Below are 22,758 nucleotides of genomic sequence, written 5' to 3'. Positions count from 1 at the left end.
TTTGTTTTTTTAATTTTCTTTTTATTTTAAAATTTAATTTTCCTTCTTTGAAGCAAAAAATAAAAAAATCACATTCTTAAATTTATTGTAAATATTAAAAAAAAAAAAAAAATCATGTGTTGAATTTCGAGTCATAATTTTGTCCAAAACGGATATTTTTCAAGAGTTCATTATGACGTATCAAACGTTGTTCAAAATCAGTACAAACTGATTAAAATTGTTTTTTTTTTTTGTTCTTCATTCTGATCGAGAGACTCATAAATAGAAAAATGTTGACCTGAACCGAATCTCAAAAGTTTTTATAATTTACAAATCAGTTTTTGAATAGCTCTCACTTAATTTACCGTCTGGCAATCAGATGCCTTGAAGAAAAGATTTGATAAAAAGAAACCAGTTGGTGGAGGAGGTTCTTTCTCCTGAGTAAATGCTTCGTAGACATTAGCAGCCAAGTCTTTCATTGGTTCCATCAAAAGTAATTCCTGAAAGATGAATTATAATTTCCGAAATTTACTTTTGTTTCTAAATAAAGTAAAAACAGTACATAAACACCTTTCATCCATTTTTACATTTGAACAATGAAATTGAATACCACAAAAAAATTTATAAACATGCAAACATGATACTTCAGCTTTAAGAAAAATACAAAAAATAAAGCAAAAAAAAAAAAAAAAAAATGATATACAAATGAAAATCACATTGACCAATGAACAAATGAAAATATTTTAAATTTCAACAGTTGACCATTTGCCCAATAATAAAGCATGTAAAAAGCTAAGAACTTCAAACATGTTGGTTGATTTCTCCAAAGCTTCTGATTTCATCCATTGTGACAAATTTTAAGCAATTAAATAATAAAGGTTGATGGTTTTGTTGCTGTTGGACAGAGGTATTGTTCTGTTCAATCCTAGTAGGTCTGCCCTCCCGGGTTTTATTGTCTCATTGAGAAGAGGTTGCTTCATTGCCAATCAACTAGGGCACCCCTACGGGGGAATGCTAACAAGGCAGCTCAAGCATTTTTATAGGCAAGAGTGCACTTATCCTAGTGTGCTGGTGTCTGAAAACCACACCTGAGCTTAGGTCTAACCTTCTAGCATATTGGACTCCTCCTCCTCCTCCGCAAGAGTCAGTATCAACTATCATGATGCTGCATAACAACGCTCGCTCAATTATCTGATCTTTCAATGGATATGCAGTGTACTTCAACATTGTTGCAACAGATTAAATAAAGTCACAAGAATACACTTTATCATATAAGGTGAATATAAGTATTTGTCACTAAGATAATTTTAAATTTCGAAATAAGACATAGGCTATAGTTCATAATTAAAGCCCAGCTTTTTTGTTAAAACAAAGGCTTTTATTGTTTGACCAATCATAAGAAATCAGAAAATACAACATGAATTGTGATTGGCTAGTGGATTATAAAACTTGTCTCAAAATCCCAATAAAAGAACTGACGGCGAATACACTAGCGTTAGTTATCTTAGTGTGAAACAGTGAAGGAAGTTGTAAGTAGGAGAATAAAGTTCTTTCAAGCAGATCAGTCAAGTATCAAAAAACAAAACAGGGTAATAAAATGCCAGAGACAGAAAATTCTCTTAACTTTCATTCCAACATTCTTTCCAATCGGAACACCAATCAGTACAAATGGAAACAACAATCGGAACAACAATCAGTACAAATAGAAACAACAACAACAAAAATCGGAACAACAATCAGTACAAATGGAAACAACAACAATCGGAACAACAATCAGTACAAATGGAAACAACAACAATCGGAACAACAATCAGTACAAATGGAAACAACAACAAAAATCGGAACAACAATCAGTACAAATGGAAACAACAACAACAATCGGAACAACAATCAGTACAAATGGAAACAACAACAACAACAACAATCGGAACAACAATCAGTACAAATGGAAACAACAACAACAAAAATCGGAACAACAATCAGTACAAATGGAAACAACAAAAATCGGAACAACAATCAGTACAAATGGAAACAACAACAATCGGAACAACAATCAGTACAAATGGAAACAACAAAAATCGGAACAACAATCAGTACAAATGGAAACAACAATCGGAACAACAATCAGTACAAATGGAAACAACAACAACAACAACAATCGTTACAACAATCAGTACAAATGGAAACAACAACAACAATCGGAACAACAATCAGTACAAATGGAAACAACAACAACAACAACAATCGGAACAACAATCAGTACAAATGGAAACAAAAACAACAAAAATCGGAACAACAATCAGTACAAATGGAAACAACAAAAATCGGAACAACAATCAGTACAAATGGAAACAACAAAAATCGGAACAACAATCAGTACAAATGGAAACAACAACAATCGGAACAACAATCAGTACAAATGGAAACAACAAAAATCGGAACAACAATCAGTACAAATGGAAACAACAACAATCGGAACAACAATCAGTACAAATGGAAACAACAAAAATCGGAACAACAATCAGTACAAATGGAAACAACAATCGGAACAACAATCAGTACAAATGGAAACAACAACAACAATCGTTACAACAATCAGTACAAATGGAAACAACAACAACAATCGGAACAACAATCAGTACAAATGGAAACAACAACAACAACAACAATCGGAACAACAATCAGTACAAATGGAAACAACAACAACAAAAATCGGAACAACAATCAGTACAAATGGAAACAACAAAAATCGGAACAACAATCAGTACAAATGGAAACAACAACAATCGGAACAACAATCAGTACAAATGGAAACAACAATCGGAACAACAATCAGTACAAATGGAAACAACAATCGGAACAACAATCAGTACAAATGGAAACAACAACAACAAAAATCGGAACAACAATCAGTACAAATGGAAACAACAAAAATCGGAACAACAATCAGTACAAATGGAAACAACAAAAATCGGAACAACAATCAGTACAAATGGAAACAACAAAAATCGGAACAACAATCAGTACAAATGGAAACAACAACAATCGGAACAACAATCAGTACAAATGGAAACAACAAAAATCGGAACAACAATCAGTACAAATGGAAACAACAATCGGAACAACAATCAGTACAAATGGAAACAACAACAACAACAACAATCGTTACAACAATCAGTACAAATGGAAACAACAACAACAATCGGAACAACAATCAGTACAAATGGAAACAACAACAACAACAACAATCGGAACAACAATCAGTACAAATGGAAACAACAACAACAAAAATCGGAACAACAATCAGTACAAATGGAAACAACAAAAATCGGAACAACAATCAGTACAAATGGAAACAACAACAATCGGAACAACAATCAGTACAAATGGAAACAACAATCGGAACAACAATCAGTACAAATGGAAACAACAATCGGAACAACAATCAGTACAAATGGAAACAACAACAACAACAACAATCGTTACAACAATCAGTACAAATGGAAACAACAACAACAATCGGAACAACAATCAGTACAAATGGAAACAACAACAACAAAAATCGGAACAACAATCAGTATAAATGGAAACAACAACAATAAAAATCGGAACAACAATCAGTACAAATGGAAACAACAACAACAATCGGAACAACAATCAGTACAAATGGAAACAACAACAACAAAAATCGGAACAACAATCAGTATAAATGGAAACAACAACAACAACAACCGGAACAACAATCAGTACAAATGGAAACAACAACAATCGGAACAACAATCAGTACAAATGGAAACAACAACAACAACAATCGGAACAACAATCAGTACAAATGGAAACAACAACAACAAAAATCGGAACAACAATCAGTACAAATGGAAACAACAAAAATCGGAACAACAATCAGTACAAATGGAAACAACAAAAATCGGAACAACAATCAGTACAAATGGAAACAACAATCGGAACAACAATCAGTACAAATGGAAACAACAACAACAACAACAATCGTTACAACAATCAGTACAAATGGAAACAACAACAACAATCGGAACAACAATCAGTACAAATGGAAACAACAACAACAAAAATCGGAACAACAATCAGTATAAATGGAAACAACAACAATAAAAATCGGAACAACAATCAGTACAAATGGAAACAACAACAACAAAAATCGGAACAACAATCAGTACAAATGGAAACAACAAAAATCGGAACAACAATCAGTACAAATGGAAACAACAACAACAAAAATCGGAACAACAATCAGTATAAATGGAAACAACAACAATAAAAATCGGAACAACAATCAGTACAAATGGAAACAACAACAACAACAACAATCGTTACAACAATCAGTACAAATGGAAACAACAACAATCGGAACAACAATCAGTACAAATGGAAACAACAACAACAAAAATCGGAACAACAATCAGTATAAATGGAAACAACAACAATAAAAATCGGAACAACAATCAGTACAAATGGAAACAACAACAAAAAAATCGGAACAACAATCAGTATAAATGGAAACAACAACAACAACAACCGGAACAACAATCAGTACAAATGGAAACAACAACAATCGGAACAACAATCAGTACAAATGGAAACAACAACAACAACAACAATCGGAACAACAATCAGTACAAATGGAAACAACAACAACAAAAATCGGAACAACAATCAGTACAAATGGAAACAACAACAATCGGAACAACAATCAGTACAAATGGAAACAACAACAATCGGAACAACAATCAGTACAAATGGAAACAACAAAAATCGGAACAACAATCAGTACAAATGGAAACAACAATCGGAACAACAATCAGTACAAATGGAAACAACAACAACAACAACAATCGTTACAACAATCAGTACAAATGGAAACAACAACAACAATCGGAACAACAATCAGTACAAATGGAAACAACAACAACAAAAATCGGAACAACAATCAGTATAAATGGAAACAACAACAATAAAAATCGGAACAACAATCAGTACAAATGGAAACAACAACAACAAAAATCGGAACAACAATCAGTACAAATGGAAACAACAACAACAAAAATCGGAACAACAATCAGTACAAATGGAAACAACAACAACAACAAAAATCGGAACAACAATCAGTACAAATGGAAACAACAATCGGAACAACAATCAGAACAACAATCAGTACAAATGGAAACAACAACAACAAAAATCGGAACAACAATCAGTACAAATGGAAACAACAACAAAAATCGGAACAACAATCAGTACAAATGGAAACAACAACAACAACAATCGGAACAACAATCAGTACAAATGGAAACAACAACAACAATCGGAACAACAATCAGTACAAATGGAAACAACAACAACAATCGGAACAACAATCAGTACAAATGGAAACAACAACAAAAATCGGAACAACAATCAGTACAAATGGAAACAACAACAACAATCGGAACAACAATCAGTACAAATGGAAACAACAACAACAATCGGAACAACAATCAGTACAAATGGAAACAACAACAACAATCGGAACAACAATCAGTACAAATGGAAACAACAACAACAATCGGAACAACAATCAGTACAAATGGAAACAACAACAACAATCGGAACAACAATCAGTACAAATGGAAACAACAACAACAATCGGAACAACAATCAGTACAAATGGAAACAACAACAACAATCGGAACAACAATCAGTACAAATGGAAACAACAACAACAATCGGAACAACAATCAGTACAAATGGAAACATATCATCATGACTAAAATGTAACTACAATAAATTAAAAATAATCATCATATTCAGTTTAACATCCATTTTACATGCTAGCATGCATTGATTGGATGATTTTTAGAAATTAACTTCTAAAACTAACCTATCTCTGGAAAAGTCTTTATTTATCCCTCTTTCACTCCAGTCCATTCATATCATCTCCTCACATATTCTTTTTGGCCTTCTCCTGTGAACTGAACCTCAACTGTTCTACATCTTCTAATTCAAGAAGTCTCATACATTCTTTCGTCACCATAGCATCAAAGAGTCCTGTTTTGTACAGTCCAGATTTATTCTTCCTCTCAAGTCATCTGTGCCAATCTTTACACATCTATTGTATCAGTTTCATATTTTTTTTTGCAACTGATATTCACAATCCTCACTGACCCGTTTTCACTCACATCATCATACTACATACATATGTTTGATTAGATTCCTCTTGTTGGTCGACAGTAATAATGCTCTACTGTTTAGCAATGGCAAAATTTCTTTGAACTTACTCCATCCACTGCTAATTCTTGCAATCACACTAGCATCTACTCTCCTCCCTCTCCCGTCCTCCAAGTGTATCATCAAGATAAAATTCTTGGCAACCTCAATATCTTCACAATGCAAATATATTTGATCCACATATCTCAATTCTCATCAGTAACCATCGTCTTACACTTCTTGCACAGAAACCAGTTATTATCTCTCAACCTACCTATAATTCTTCCTGTGTACAGGGGGTATCCTTTGTCTTTTGAGACTGAACGGAGGTTTTAAAAACCCAATGCTTAGAAAGACCACAAAGAATTGAGGTGCACTCAAACTGACACAACCCCATATTGGGGCTCATAATTAAAGCCTACATTTTTTTTTAGGTGAAACAAAGGCTTTCATCATCAAACCGATCATAAGAAAGCAGAAAATGCAATACAAATTTTGATTAGGTAAACTTGTCTCAATTAAAAGTTCCCAAAGAACTGGCGCTTGAACAATATACTAGAAGACCGGTCAACTTAGGTGGACAAATAGTGAGGGTATGCCAAAGTCCTCCTGAAAAGGTCAGTCGGGTGTTAAAAACAGATGTGAGCCAGAAAATTTTCTTAACTTTACTTTCAACATTCTTTTCAATCCAAACACCAACCAGTACAAATAGAAACATACTCTATTAAAATGTAACTATAATAATAACTTAAAAAAATAAACAAAAGTTATCAATTTATAAATGATAACTTATTAAATTTTGGTAAAAAAAAAAAAAAGAAACAAATTAAATGAACAATAAATAAACATAACCATGGTGTAAATTTAAATAAGCTATTAAACATAAGAAATGAACTTACTTGGAAGAAAGGGTTGGGTGGTTCTGAGCAGAGACGAAATGTCAGCTTGTTGATAATAGGAATGAACTTTGCCATGGGTATTTCAGGTTCACTAAAGTCAGAGTAAAAAATATTTGCACAAATCAATCCAAAAATTAAAAATAGCATGAATAAATCTCACCCTGCAAAATAGCATGAATGAATTAAAAAAAAAAAAATGTTGCATGAATAAATCCAAATAAAAAATTTGCATGAATGAATCAAAAAATATTTACATGACTAAAAAAAAAAAAAAGAAAAAAAAGAAAAAAGATCTATCTATATTCTGACACAATTATGCTACAATAAAAATGGATCTCACCATCTTAAATTACTATGTTATGTGAAATATGGCTTAAATACTATTTATGAAATGCTTAATAAATAGTTGTAGTACATCTCATTTACAGAAGCATTTTTTCTACAGATTGTTTTAATAACAAAATAACCTTTATCAATATATCAATTCTAAACTCGTTGTTGTTGCTAAAAAAATATGTAATATTTGTTAAAAGTAAATCACTTCAAAGAATTAATTTTGTTAATTTCTTGTTTTGATTATTAAATTATATCAGGTTTTGATTATTAAATTACGTCCGAGAGAGGAGAGAATGATCCAACCATTTCTCTGGCATCAGAGGCCTTTATCTAGCTAGCAGCCATTCATTTCAATTGAGGCCAAGTGGGGATCAGAGCATTGGTGGTGGAAAGAGAGAAGCTTTGTTTTGAATGCATTAAAGTAAACAGCCACATTGGATAATGTTAATGTCAGAAGAGAGAGAACCATTTTAAAAGTTGAATTAAGATTTTATTTAGTTCTTAAGAATAGTCTTTTTTGATACTTCAAAAATGTAATGCATCTTTAGTAATGTGTATGTGTGTGAATGATAGAGATTAAGTTTGAGGCAGCAATAGCAATTGTTTTGTCTTCTTTTTCATATCGATTAGTTTTGTTTCAATGATTTCAAGTAGTGAATAGAAATGAAATTGCAAGGTGATAGTGAGCAGGTAAATTCAGCTATTTTAAAATATTTTTAGTTAGAATTTCTAAACATAATTAATATATAAGGATTTTTATAATAGAATTTGATTTTTAAAGTAAATCTCACCTCAAGTTTGCTCGGTCAGGTCGGAATGTTTGAGGTAACGTGAAGTTGTCTGCCAGTCTATCCATTAAATGTCGGAAACCAACATCAAGACAAGTGCAGAAGACAGAATGAAAATCATCACTGAAACAAGAAAATATTGGAATACAAAATATTTTTTTTGTTGGTCATATTTTCAGCAATTTTTTTTCAAAGTTTTAAATTTACATTAAAAATGTAAAAAAAAAGTTTTAATGTTTATAGGTTGAATTTCCCAAGAAGCATTTTTTTTTAATAAAGAAAAAAAAAAAATTAATTATGGAAAATCCTATTATCTATAATAATAAAACTGTGTGACCACTTCTCTGGTTTCAAAACTTACACATTATGATTATTTACTGAATATTTATTGAAATAAAAAATGCAATCACATTAAATAAAACATATTTTAAATCCTATTTTAAAAAATAATTTGATTATAAAATAAAATTCATCATAATACATTTAGTTTACATTATAAACGATTTGGTCATTTTTTAACTTTTTGTTTACAGTTTAAAAAGAAAAAGAGAATTTAATTACTTTGTGATCTTCAAAATGTGAAAAGGCATGAAATAGTACTCTGGGGAGCAGTACTCCATCTTAGGATAAATCTGATCATTAAAAACCAATAAAAAAATAATTTGATAAAGCAAACAATAAAAAATGGCCTCGGCAACACTGGGTAAGTACAACTAGTTATTTATAAGCTTTTCAGGAGTGTTTTTTGTGCCAATGGCACAAAAAACTGAAATTAGATGATTTCCCAACATTATGTGCGTGTGGAGGGGAGGTGTGGAGATGACAGCAAAATAAGAAAAAAAAAACCCCAGCTTCCTAAACAACTAGGTTAAAATTAAGAGAAAGACACTGAGTGCATATATGTGTATGCATATACGAGGGAAAGAAACAGGAAGTCATTCGTTCCTGAAACAAAAAGTCATCTAACTCCCCTAACCCCATCATGAATCATTTGAAGGTTTAATCTTCATGTCAAAATTAACATTTTCAGTTTTCAGGGAGAACTTTCATAAGAGGGAAAATCAGCTTCTATTTATTTGAAAAAGAAAAAAAAAAAAATAAAATGGATTGGACTTCGACCAAAATGTTGAAAACTCACATCTATGAAAGGTTCTAGCGATTCAAGCAAAACTATGCTTCTTTTGGATTAAAAAATGCAAAATTCTGTTAAAATGCATTCCTAGCTTAAAACAGGAGTTTAGTGTAATAATAACAAAAAAAAAGAAAAACAACAACCATCATCGTATTCAGTTTAATGTCCATGTATTAAACGACTTTTAGAAATCAACTTCCAAACTAACCTCTACCCAAGTCTCCATACACGATCAATTCTCTTTAGAAGTCATTTCATTATTTGAGGCAAATTCTTATAAAGCCAGATGTCCTTCTTGATACCAAACCAGTGAGATGATAGGGACCACCATTTCTAGTTGATGGCCCACCAAGGCTAAAGTGCACTTCAATACATATCCGTAGTCAACATCCTATATCTTTGACACTTGTTCCTTTTCAGACTGTTTTTCTCGTTAGTACTTCCCTTCTTATTATGCTGCTGGTTGTGTCTTTGAGCCCCCTCCCCCTTATTTGCAGCTAACATATTTACAGATGGCAGTCTTAGTGTCACTTATTTAAACCTAAATTCTACACCACAAATGCTTTCAGTAATAATAATAAACCAGTATGACCAGTACGGCTAGTGTTCAGGAAAGACCGTAGACAATTTTACGTTACTTGGCTCATCTATTTCAATCATCAGTTTCAATGACAAAAACAAATGTTCTTTATACATACAAATGTGGGTGTTTTATACGTCGATCTTTTATTACCTTGTCTGATGCTGTTTCGGTTATAGTTAGCTAACGTACCTCCTAATTTTTTGCGAAGCGCTACTGGAAATGATGACAAGGTAAATCAGTTTGTTTGCTTTTATGTATTGTAATCTTGGCCAATTGTTTAATTTAAAAAATTTTTTTTTACAAGGGAAGTCACCACTTATCAAGGCCCGAAGGCCACTTGAGGATAAGGGTTAATAAATGTAAAGTGGTAGTGTAGTAATTGTTAATGGTGTAAGTTGGGGACAATTTGACTATTTAAGGGAACAGTTCAACAAAAACTTGTTTACATTAGGCTTGAAATCTACCATACTGTACTCAGCCGGGAAGCAGGCCAATGGAACTGTGTTCCACAGGCGAGTAGTTCTAGGAAAGAAGATGTTTGTGAAATCTGCGTTTAGATTTAGGCACAGTTAGAGTGGGAGAAACTTGGTAGTGGTTGTAGCTAGTCAAGTCTTTTTTTTCTGTGAAAGTTTGGCAAGAGGAAACCATAGATTGGAGTTCAGATATGCACTTGCAATGAAAATAACGATTTACTTTTTAAATTAAAAGAAAAAAGTAACACAGATGGTCAGACATCGAAGTAACATTCACCCTAGATCATTTCTACATTATTGGCAGTGTCTTGGTCGCACAGCTTCCACAAAGAGACTGATTTGAAAACCTTAGTTTTCTCCCTACTCAAAAATGTTGTAATGTTACCCACATTTACGCATGTGTTAACATAGAGACACCTGGGATCCAACCCGTAGCAGAATTCATTGCAAGGAACATAGGACAAGTAATAAATTGACTCCTTTTATTTTTTTTTTTATAAGAACAGCATTTATTTCTTGGTACTTTCACAGATAAAATGTGATCGTGCTCCTACTCTGACCTTTCAAATGTCTTCCAGTCTGTGCACATGTTCTTTTCATAGCCTTTTTCTTTTTCCTTACAGTGACGTCATTTCACACATGGCACGATATTTGCGTCCATGTTCTGTTACAACGTGACATTATTCTTCATCATCTGCCTGTTTTGTCTACGGTGTTTGACCTCTGCTACCTGGCTCAAATTTACGTCCCTGATCTTTCATTTAACCCTGGCAATGATATGTTTTACAGATCTGGGTTATCATGTACACTGTGTGACTCTTGTCAAAATTCAAACTAGTTGATGTAATCGTCATCAACGTAGTCCCTAATATGTAATACAACTATAAAAGTCTGCTTCTGAAAGAAATACTGACCAGGATGATTGACTGGGTTAGTGTTCAAGAGAGATGGAGAAGAATGGTAGGCTAAAATCGTTATGCAATACAAAAACTTATACCTGTCAAAGGAAAGATTATCTGCACTCACCTATCGAGAACATCTCTCGTCTCTGCCATCATTTTGTCTAGTAGTTTTTCTTCATAAACATTATTACTTACATCCTAAATTAGACAAAAGTAAAAAAGTTTTTCAAAAGAAATAATTCAACTGGTGGATAAAAAAAAAGAATCCTGAGAAAAGAAATAGATAACATTTATTGATGACTTACTATAATCAATTATTAAATAATCTATTAAATTAATTCTTTCTTTTATGATTTTGATATGTTGCGATAATAATGAAAAACAAAAATAAATATGTAGACATTTTTAGTACAAAATAATTTGAAAATTTGGATGAATTAGGTTTCAGTGATCCGAAAAATAAGCACTAATAATTGTAGGCAATAAAATAATCTGAAAACAAGGAGTTAGGACATTAAAAGTGTACAAAAAAAAAAAAGAAAAAAAAAATACAAAAATAAAATATTTTGTCTTAACAAATAGCAACAACGATTTGTTTGTATTATTTGGATTCATCAGACTACTGTTCTCATCTTGAGTGTGATTTTCACAACGTTTCATTCGATGTAACCTTTGACCTTGTTCAGATGTATCTTGTCAAACTTGGGAATTTGGATGAGCGGAACCCTTTATTTACTTCATGGGAGTAGCATGCTCTTGTTCTGTCAGCCATGATTGAATAGAGGTCCTAAGTAATTCACAATTGTATTTTTCAGTTGCCCACACTGAGGATTGAACCTTCAACCTTCAGGAGAATATCACTTTTTACAATTGATTTTTTCAAGTACTCTAACCACTGCGCCATGGGTCTTCGTGAAATAAATAAAATGCTCTGCTTGAAATTCCATCCAAATTCCAGAGTTCAACAGAAACATTCCTGAGTTCAACAAGATACACCTGAAAGTTGAAGATTATATCGACCGAAACGTTATGAAAATCACACTCAAGATGAGAACAGTAGTTTGATGAATCCAAATAATACGAATAACCAATCCTCATCTCAAAAATTCAGAAACGATTTGTTTATTGAAAAATTTTATATATAAAAAAAAATAAAAACGCACAAATAAAAAAAAAAAAACTTATTACCTCATCTTTTTATATTAACAGTAGATGTATGTATATGTGCCAATCTGTGTGTAAATATTTAACTGATAAATTCTTAAACTACTGGTCACATGACACTGAAATTAACAGAAAATGGTGGTAATCATACACCAAGGATGGTTTATAATGAGTAAAATCTTTGTATGGATGAATAACGCGTACAGATGTCTGCAAGTTGAAATACAAAATGTTCATTTTAACTTTCCGACATATTTCAATTACTTTTATGCATAAACTAATAATAGCTAAAAGTGGTTTAATTTTATAACTATCTATCAGGTTAGCTCAAATGGTTCTGAATGCAGTTGGAGCACTAGATGTTTTAGTTTCGATTTTAGCTAATGGCACCTAAGTCAATTTTTTAAAAACTTTTGAGATCAGTACTATATATATATATATATATATATATATATAAATACTCAATAGAGAATGTGCACTGTAATAAGAAATACAAAATATGGATGAATTAAAATATATTAAGTGTATTTCACAAATGAATTAAAATATATCAAGTGTATTTCACAAATGAATTAAAATATATCAAGTGTATTTCACAAATGAATTAAAATATATCAAGTGTATTTCACAAATGAATTAAAATATATCAAGTGTATTTCACAAATGAATTAAAATATATCAAGTGTATTTCACAAATGAATTAAAATATATCAAGTGTATTTCACAAATGAATTAAAATATATCAAGTGTATTTCACAAATGAATTAAAATATATCAAGTGTATTTCACAAATGAATTAAAATATATCAAGTGTATTTCACAAATGAATTAAAATATATCAAGTGTATTTCACAAATGAATTAAAATATATCAAGTGTATTTCACAAATGAATTAAAATATATCAAGTGTATTTCACAAATGAATTAAAATATATCAAGTGTATTTCACAAATGAATTAAAATATATCAAGTGTATTTCACAAATGAATTAAAATATATCAAGTGTATTTCACAAATGAATTAAAATATATCAAGTGTATTTCACAAATGGTAAGTTTGGGTATCCCTGCTAATTTTTAAATAAATCTTTCCCTATATTCAAAATCGAGGTTGTGACAAAAAGCAAAACAACTCAAGTTTATCATTTGTTTAGTATATGTAGGTCAACTGGAAGAAACCAGTGTAAACCTGAATTTGTTTCTTTCATATTTACTTATTTCTAGTGTCCTTGAAACCTAACTGATCTGAAAATTCAGGATATTTACATATTAATAGTAGGATTAAACAGAGAAATAATAACATTTTTCAGCAATGCTTCCTCATTTCTTTAATTTGAAATTTAATTTAGATAGTGTTCATACACACCATAAGCACATATGTAAATTAGATAGCAAAATTATAGGTCTCTTTCTTTCTACATCATCCATAAGAATAATATAAAAGTAAGTAGACTTATTATTTTAGTTATGCAAGAAGAATATTTTTACTTTTTTTCTTTTTACCAGTTTTTTTTTTTGAGGGTGGGGCATCCTACCATATGCCAGACATTTACCTGTGATTTCAGAGACTCCAACTGAAAGACCTTTTTAAAATTCTAACCATCCCTTTAAGCACTATTGTTTAGGTCTCTCTTGCACTCTGTTTACCAGATATTTTTTTTGCCAGGTAGTTTTTGGAAATCTTTTTCATCATCCAAGCCGCCCTTATGACTACTGGAATGATGGAGATCTTAAGATTCCAGTTTCTTTTCATGCTGTATATAAGACCTTGGTATTTAGTTATCTTCTCCTTCTTAGTTTCGTTTAGCCAACATCATTTGGGACATTAACTTCCACTATGGTTGCTACTCTCTCCTTGTCCCATATCACTATGTCAGATTTAACAGCTCAGTTTTCTAAGTATCTAGCTATAGGAACTGCATAGTGACAGTGGGCGGTGTATATAATACAGGTATGTCACAGTTTATGAATTTTTAAATGAAATCAAAGCGTAATAAATAATTATGGCGGTTGTCACCCAACGAATCCCTATTAACTTGCCTCCTCATTATGACAGAGTTAAACGCAAGGTTAACTTTTAATGTGAGGAAAATCCAGCTCCCCAAAAAGGGCACTTTAGATTGGGATAAAATTAAAACCGACTGACAGATTTCTCCTCTTCAATGTCAGAGGATAAAAACGAAATGTAGTATCAAAAAGAGATACTACACTTTCATCTTAGCCAACAAGCCAAAGATTGTGACCCAACGATCATGGGCAGTTTATAATTCTTAGTTGATCAATGTATTATAAGACTACAAATTTAATTTCAGCATTTCACTGTTAAAAAGAACACACAAAAAATAACACAATAGTAACAAAAAATACCGCAATATTAAAAAATAACACAATATTAACAAAAGATGGCAGGATATTAACATAAAACAATATGATATTATCAAAAAATAACAATATTAACAAAAAATAAATCAAATACCATGAATACTTTTAATTATAAAAGTTTGTATGAGGCTAGTTAACAATAAAAACGGAATTATACTAACTATATCTGGTTTTTCTTCTGGTGGAAGGATGAATGTACACAATTTTTTACAACTTGATCCAGTTGATCCCGATTCAGGATTACATTCTACAGCCATTCGGATTTCGTGAATAATGTTAAGAACCTTTGAAGAACTGAGTTTTTCTTTCAATGATATTCTACAAAAGATAAGTGCAAAGAAAACAGGTGAAAACAAATCTTTCGAAGCACGTCATGTTGGACAAATAAAAACAATTCTAAACTAAGTGATAAAATTGCTAAATCAAAGAAAGCCTGGATAATCACAAACAAGAATCAACAATAAGATTCCCAAGCTTGGAAATATGTATCTGAAAAAGGTCCGAAGTTACATTGTGAAAATAACAACTAAGGTGAAAATAAGAATCTGACCATCCAAAAGAATGGTATTCAGAAGCTGCGTTCATTCTAAAGTTAAAAAAGAAGAAAAATAGACATGGTCGCTTGTCTCAATTTCTTGCTTGTTTTCACTATTTTTTCAAAACACTGTTTTATCATACTCAATCCGAGTGTTTGAATTAAATTTACATACGTCAGTAAATCACATTACTCTTGCAACCATTTTTGAATAGTGCATCCATCCGTTCAATCTCAAAAGACAAAGGATACCTCTGTAGGAACAGCTGCACATGTAATTGTGAGGCAAAGGTTGCGCAAACTCCAACCACACCTCCTCTGAATCGGCATTGCTTGAGTCCAGTGGCAAAGAGAAGTCCAGGATGACTGGAAACAATGCCGAGATAAGAGGAGAGCACATAGAGCACCTGGAAGCCCTAAATGGCTACCCATTTAGTATTGACCAGGTTAAATGTTGCTTAACTTCAGTGATCCAGTGGGAACTAGTGTATCAACATGATCATACCGTACAACAGTGCATCCATGCTATTCAGGTAAATCAACCTCAGTTTTTCTATGGCAACATATAATGTGTGTTGCCATGAAAATTTTTTCTGGCAGACAAATGATGCCTTCTCTCGGTAACTCCTTCATTGCACATTCAAACTATGCATCATAGAATAAAAAAATATATTTCAAATTTATGCAGAACAGGCTGATTATCCAATAGACAAACAGAGTCTCCTATAGAGATGTGTGAACATATCTAAAAGAAAAAACAAAGAGCATATTAAGTCATGGAAATACTATTCCAGCTTTGCAGGGCAAACTGACAGATAAACTGAATCTTATAAAATTGTGTTAACACATCTCTCTAAGAAAAAAAAAACAAAAAAACTCAATCAACTGACATAAAAATCTGCTACTTATTCAGAACCTGACCCTACTTCGAGTCTGCATTTTCTGACTGGTTACATAAGCAGCAAGAAAAAGTAGAGACAAGAAAGTCAAAACATAAACAAAACTGTAAAACAAGAAAATATTGCAAGTATAAATATGCGAAAAAAAATTGTTTTTTCAAGAGAAGTAAATAAAAAAAATTTTTTCAAGAAAAGTTTTCAAATAAATATTTTTTTTACAACGAAAACTGTGAAAGAAAGCACATTTTTTTTTCAGTTTCAAGAAAAGTATTTTTTGTTCAAGAAAATTTTTTTTAAGAAAAGTTTCAAATAAACGATAAAATTGGCAAATAAATATATATATTTTTACTTATGATGAAAACATGGAAACAACTGCAAAAAATAATTTTTTTCTTTTTCAAAGAAAATTAAGTGTTGCAACAACTTTTTTTGCTTTTGCTAAATCTTTTTTTTTTTTCGGTGTGGAGGCTTTTCTTTTATACCTGAATTGAACCTTGAAAAATACAATTAGTCTGAAATGGTAGTGATTGATTCAGTATTAAAAGATAGTACAATAGTACATTAATAGAAGTAATAGTATAGTTCGGTTTCAGACAGATACTGAATCCCCATTAGATTATGCAAAGTTACAGAATATGAAAAGAAATAAAAATCATCTTCTACTCACTTTCCAATAACGTTCACCACTGCGCTCTGTACATGTTCAACAAGATCCTTTAAACCTTAGTTAAAAAAAAGATCATTTAAGAAATGTTAATATAAAAAATTCTTAAATTTAAAATTAAAAAAAACAAAAAACACTTTAACAGAGAAATTGCCTTGAATCGATGCTTTATCACATGCACAGATCAAGTGGTGATTTAAGATTAGCAAAATGTGAAAACAGAGTTAAATAGGAAAGAAAAAAAAAGAACTTGTTTACATTGGACTTGAAACAACCATTTTATAGTCAGCTGGGAAGCAGCCCAGCAGTATTGTATCCCATAGAGACATAGTTCTAGGAAAGAAACTTTGCTCATGGAATTTCCATTTAGTTTTAGGCACAGATCAAGAGAAAGAGGAAATTGTTGACAATGGTTGCATAACATTAACAAAAAATAACATTAACAAAAAATAGACGAGTGTTTGTTGAGAATGTTTTACAGCAAGTGGTATGGACCATAGATTGAAGGTCAATCGAGCATCTGCCATAAAAAATAATAATAGAGCAGAGATAGAGTTGCAATACCTTGTCTGTGAGAAAGAACTAGTTGGGAAGATAAAAGGACATCATCCACTAGATTTTGAAGTTGGTTTTGTACTTTGTCAAGTCAGGAAAAAGTGCTCTGGGCAACTCCTTCTCAGATATGGAAATAGTAATCCATCTTAGAGCATATTTGGCTCTTATACAGGTAGACGACTGCGTTGAGAGGGAGTTATCCTTCTGGAGTGGTAGAATGATCCAATTACTTTTCCAGCAACTTTAGCAATGAATTTGAAGTAAATCTTTCATTTCAGGTCAAGAGTGAAGGTTAGTTCCAGAAGATTGTCAAAGCAGGTGCTTTCTCAAAATGAACGCCATTCATTTCAATTGAGGACAAGTGGGTATCAGAGCGATGGTGGTGAAAAGATTTCCTTTGCATCAGTGCTGCTCTCTACATGAGTGCCAAAATGTGGGGTAATTTTGATAATTTTTTTATTTAGTTTCACTTGTAGTGAAGATTAAACCTTCAACCTCTGGAAGACTGTCACTTAAAACTGATTGTTACTTAATACCTTTATCTGTTGTGTTATGGGTCCACATGGATTAAATGAAGGGTTCAGTTTGAAAGATTTCAGTTCCAAAAGATGTGTCTGAAGAAAGTTGAAGGTTAAATCATTTGAAACATGGTGCAAAAAAAATTTTTTTTAAATAAGATGAGAATAGTAGTCCGAATAATTTGCAAATTCAATGTTTTATTGCAAAGATTACCTTGCCCAAGAAGATGCTCTAAATTAGCCAAGTATTGACCTTGAATGTTTTGGGGGTCGTTAGAATAGTGAGATCCCTGTCAAAAAAAGAAAAAGAAAAGTTGTAAATTGACAACGGCAAATAGAAAATAGTTTCAGAAACTTTGAAATCACACTTTCATAACTCTTTATAACACTTCCCACATGATTGTTAAAGAGCTGGCCTTATCAGTGAGGTGTTAAGGCCAATTACTATACTTTATTAGTGTGTAAAAAAAAAAAAAAAAAAAAAAAAACGTCACCCACAAGGAAAAACACAACAGTCAGATTGTGGTTAGAGTTAAGTACAAAGCCAGAATTGTTCTAGAATGTTTGCAATAATTATCTATAAAAGCTTACAAACATAAATAAATTGTTGAAATCATTATATACAATTATGGCAGTTTGAGTTCACAAACTACTATGTATTAGTCGTATGTAATGAAAATCATCACACAAAAGAAAAAAAAAAGCCATTTCATAACAACGACAAAAAGATTTATTCAATTATGATATAGGTTGAAGAAAGTTGAACAGTATCCAAGTGAAGAAAAGAAAGATAAGAAGATGTTTAGGTTGTTGAAGGTCTCTCAGCAGTTATCTTCAGGCAAAGATAGTTGATACTTGAGTGTCCAGTAGACAGGGACAGAAGAGAGAGGGAAACATTTTTCCTCATTGCTAACCAATCATGATTCCCCAAAAAACTGAAGTAGTTCCTTCAGGAGACAGATGGAATCAATGTGCCATGCAAGCTGATTGGTCAGTGTGTGATCAAATTGGCTAGCAGGAACATTGATTCACAAGAGAAAATAAGTTATTTATATTACTGCTACAATTGTGTTTCTTGCCGCTAAGTAGCTTACACATTATTATTATTATTTATTTTATTATTTATTAAAAATACAATAGCATAAAGTACTGACATGATTTTTTTTAAATCACATTTATACAAATAATTTTATTAGGAAATTAAATCGACCAAAATACATTTTGGTTTATTTGTAAACAATTTAGCCATTTTAATGCTTTGTTCATAGTTGAAACAAAAGAGAACAAAATAAGTTGGAAGCATTTAAACTGTTCAATAGAAAACCATTTCAAGTTTTAAAATTTTTTAAGTAAATGTTCATGTATTAAAATTTTTTAAGGTATTTACATTAAACAATTTGAACAGATTAGATTTCAGGCACTTCAGAATGAGCAAATACAAAAAGGACGGATATGAGTTGATACTCATTTGCTTTTATTTATGATTGAACCTGTAAGCAGTTGCTCTTAACCTAGATGGGTTGAACAGACTTTCTCTAAAGGAGAAAGTGTCATGGGAATGTGAAATTCATAAATGGTACCCAGTAGCATGCATATCACGATCAGGGGAGATAATGATGTTGGGTTTTTGCAGTTCTTGCAGAGGTGTCAACATCCTCCTACATACTGCATATATTCCCAAATGGTCACTCACCTGGTACTAACCAGGTTCAATGTTGCTTAACTTCAGTAATCTAATGAGAATATGCCAAATGATTGTGCTGTATTGAACATATTGAACCTGTAAGCAGATGGATATTACTCAAAACTATTCTGTGTTGTTTTGATTTACATATTTATTTTAAGAATTAAAAAAACATTGCAGATATCTTGTCCCTATTTGTCTCTCCACAAAAGTGGAGTAAGGTACAAGGTCAGATTTTAAGGCAAAGAGCATCTTTTTTTTTTTTTAATTAAAGCTATTCATTTATATTTTGTAAACTTTAGAGATTAAAAAAATAAGTTAAATTTTTTTTTTTCTTATCTGAAACTACTTTGACTTCAAAATGTTATTCCCCATTTTTCTAAACAATTTATCTGATGTTTCTGAAATTCTGAGATGCGAATCGACCATTTGTATTATTTGCATTATTCAAACTACTGTTCTCATCTTGAATGTTATTTCCACAATGTTTCAGCCGATATAATCTCAGATTGTCTTCAGATATATTTTGTTGAACTCCGGAATCTGCACAGAATTTTGAACAGAATACTTTAATCCACTGGGGTAGCATATTCTTGTTTCATCAGACATAACTTAGTACTTTATCCGTTACGCCATGCGGTACTTGCAACCCAACAACATCTGAAAAAGGTTGGAAGTTATATCGTCCAAAATGATGTGATAATAACATCCAAGATGAGAACAGTCATCCAAATATTTCATCTGATTATTGGACATTATTCTTCTGCATTAAATAAGTTTCTCAAAAGTTTATATTTTTTTTATTTTACATATCACCATTGATTAATTTCATTATTAAAATAATCAGCAACACATTCCTCATATCCCCTTTTTATTTATCTTTATATCATTATTTTTATAACTTTTATTATTATTTTCTTTTAATATTTAAATATTTAGGCTACTATTAATTAAACACGAAAGTTTCATGTAATAAAAATATTTTATTTTAAATCAAATTGTTAAAACTTTAGGTTGAGATTCATTTTACTATGTAACCCAATGATTGAAATTCTGAAAAGATGTTTGTAAAGACGATTTTTTGGGTAAAGATAAGATGAAAATTCGGGGGAGGGGATTTTTTGGGTAAAGATAAGATGAAAATTCGGGGGAGGGGACTTTTGCGTTAAATTTAAATAGAAAACTGAATTAATAAAATATATAAATTTTGGTTATAATCTGAAAACTGTGTGCTTAAAAATATTCCAATTAAAAATAATTTTTTTTGAAAGCAACAAATATTCCTTTAGAAATTTTTAGAAACTTTTTTTTTGTTTATAATGCAATCCTTTTATATTTTCTCAGCAATGACTAAACGATGGTACATTTGTACCCAACATAAATATATAGTTCTTTGTTATATCAGGATACATGCTTCTAAGAGAGGAAGAGAGAGAAAATGAGGTTTAAGTTTAAAAAAAAAAAAAAGGAAAAATCTCAACTTACCATTCCATTAACCTTAGGTGAAAATTTGTCTCTGTAAATATAGGCACCAACAATATTTAACTGAACTCTTAACAACAGTACCAGCATACTACATATATATACACTGCATATAGTACGTGTGAAACCTGCAAAAAAGACAACAAAAAAATTATGGAAAGAACAGTCAAATGCCTTTGTATTCCGGGAGTAACATCCAAGGTGTAGTTAACCAAAGATAACAAAAGAAAGTAAAACATCATATAAAAAATAATGAAAAGGAAAGTGAAGACAGTAGTGTCCAAAGGAAGTGTTACTAAGAAATACATAAGAATCTATTCCATCTAACAGTTATCGCTGGCAAGTTTTGACCTTGAAGTACTATTTTTTTTTAGCTCTTACATCAAGTGGTTTCATGGTTTCGTGCCTTGTCTGGAGTGATCCCCCCCCCCCCCAAAAAAAAACAGAAAAAAGAGGTGGGGGTGAGAAATTTAAATAATCTTTCACAGACCTAAAGATAAAAACAGATTAAGAAAATCAAACTTATGTTTCATACAAGAATTGTCCGCAATGACCTGTGGTGTAACAGATAAAGTACTGATGGATTCGGTTGTGATATTTTTCTAGGAGCTGAAGGTTCAATTCTCGGTGCAGAGTGATACAAAGAATACAATTGTGAATTACTTAAGACTTTCACCTGGTCATGACTGAACATGCTACCCCCATGGTTCTGTTTGGAATTCTGTATAGATTTCAGAGTCAACAGAAAGATTTCTGACTTTGATAAGATACACCTGAAGAAGGTCAAAGGTCACATCAGTCAAAACATTGTGCGAATAACACACAAGATGAGAACAGACGAGTAATTTAAATGATTCAAATAATATAAAATCAGATTTTTAAAAGCACATTGTATCCACAACTTGATGCGGCTGTAAAATAAATCATGTGAGTATCAGGTGATGTAAAGTTGTCTGTTCATTGTAAAGTAGACCAACTGTTTTGAAGCATAAGACAGCAAGACATTCAGCCAGCATTAATAGAGTCCATGTCTTTAATCTCAAATAAAAATTTGGATATCACCTGCACACAAATTCATGGCAAGAGGCGAGGAATCTAACATCTTGTCAAGTTGGCTTCTTCTCTAAAACTGTTTATGCATGGCAAATACAGCTGGGCGAAATAGCTGAAAGGGTGAGCGTGTGTGCTAGGTTCCCAATGCATTACTATACAAGTTTCGGCATGTGTAATGCTGTTCTGATTGTGTATCACTACACAAGTTTGGATATGCCTGTGTTATCCAACTAAACCACATACCAATCACTACACAAGAAATTACATGTACGTATAAAAGGAAATAAATCTCAGTTATTTAACTGCTACAGAAGTTAATTTCATATTCAAACAGTAATTTTTTTTCTTCATGACATTTAGGACCTTGGCAGATGAGTAAACTTTAATATATCAAGTTTCAGAATTTATTTTTTAATTATTTAAAATATAAAACTAAGTATAAAGTAAAAGTTTGTAAAATTTATTCTTTAATGGATTAAAATTTTTATTGAATTTAATTTCAAAATAAT

At 31.5% G+C, this 22,758-nt stretch overlaps 1 protein-coding gene across 1 annotated transcript in view; it reads right to left on the bottom strand.

The window, feature by feature from the left end:
* The window catches only part of LOC145296793 (peroxisomal biogenesis factor 3-like), a 44,419-nt gene continuing 21,661 nt past the window's right edge, over positions 1-22,758 (bottom strand). The window contains exons 6-13 of the mRNA XM_080142860.1: positions 21,200-21,324; positions 18,245-18,320; positions 16,961-17,015; positions 15,021-15,177; positions 11,439-11,512; positions 8,228-8,347; positions 7,101-7,191; positions 1-479 (exon numbers count right to left, since the gene is read on the bottom strand). Of these exons, the coding sequence (XP_079998986.1) occupies positions 336-479; positions 7,101-7,191; positions 8,228-8,347; positions 11,439-11,512; positions 15,021-15,177; positions 16,961-17,015; positions 18,245-18,320; positions 21,200-21,324 (842 nt within the window). The 3' untranslated portion in view covers positions 1-335. The remainder of the gene's footprint in view (positions 480-7,100; positions 7,192-8,227; positions 8,348-11,438; positions 11,513-15,020; positions 15,178-16,960; positions 17,016-18,244; positions 18,321-21,199; positions 21,325-22,758) is intronic.

The sequence above is a fragment of the Euprymna scolopes genome, chromosome 17 (genome assembly GCF_053919585.1).
Source record: "Euprymna scolopes isolate OS-2025 chromosome 17, ASM5391958v1, whole genome shotgun sequence".
NCBI classification, from domain to species: domain Eukaryota; kingdom Metazoa; phylum Mollusca; class Cephalopoda; order Sepiida; family Sepiolidae; genus Euprymna; species Euprymna scolopes.
Note: the sequence above shows the minus strand (reverse complement) of the source record. Positions and strands in the feature narration are given on the sequence as shown.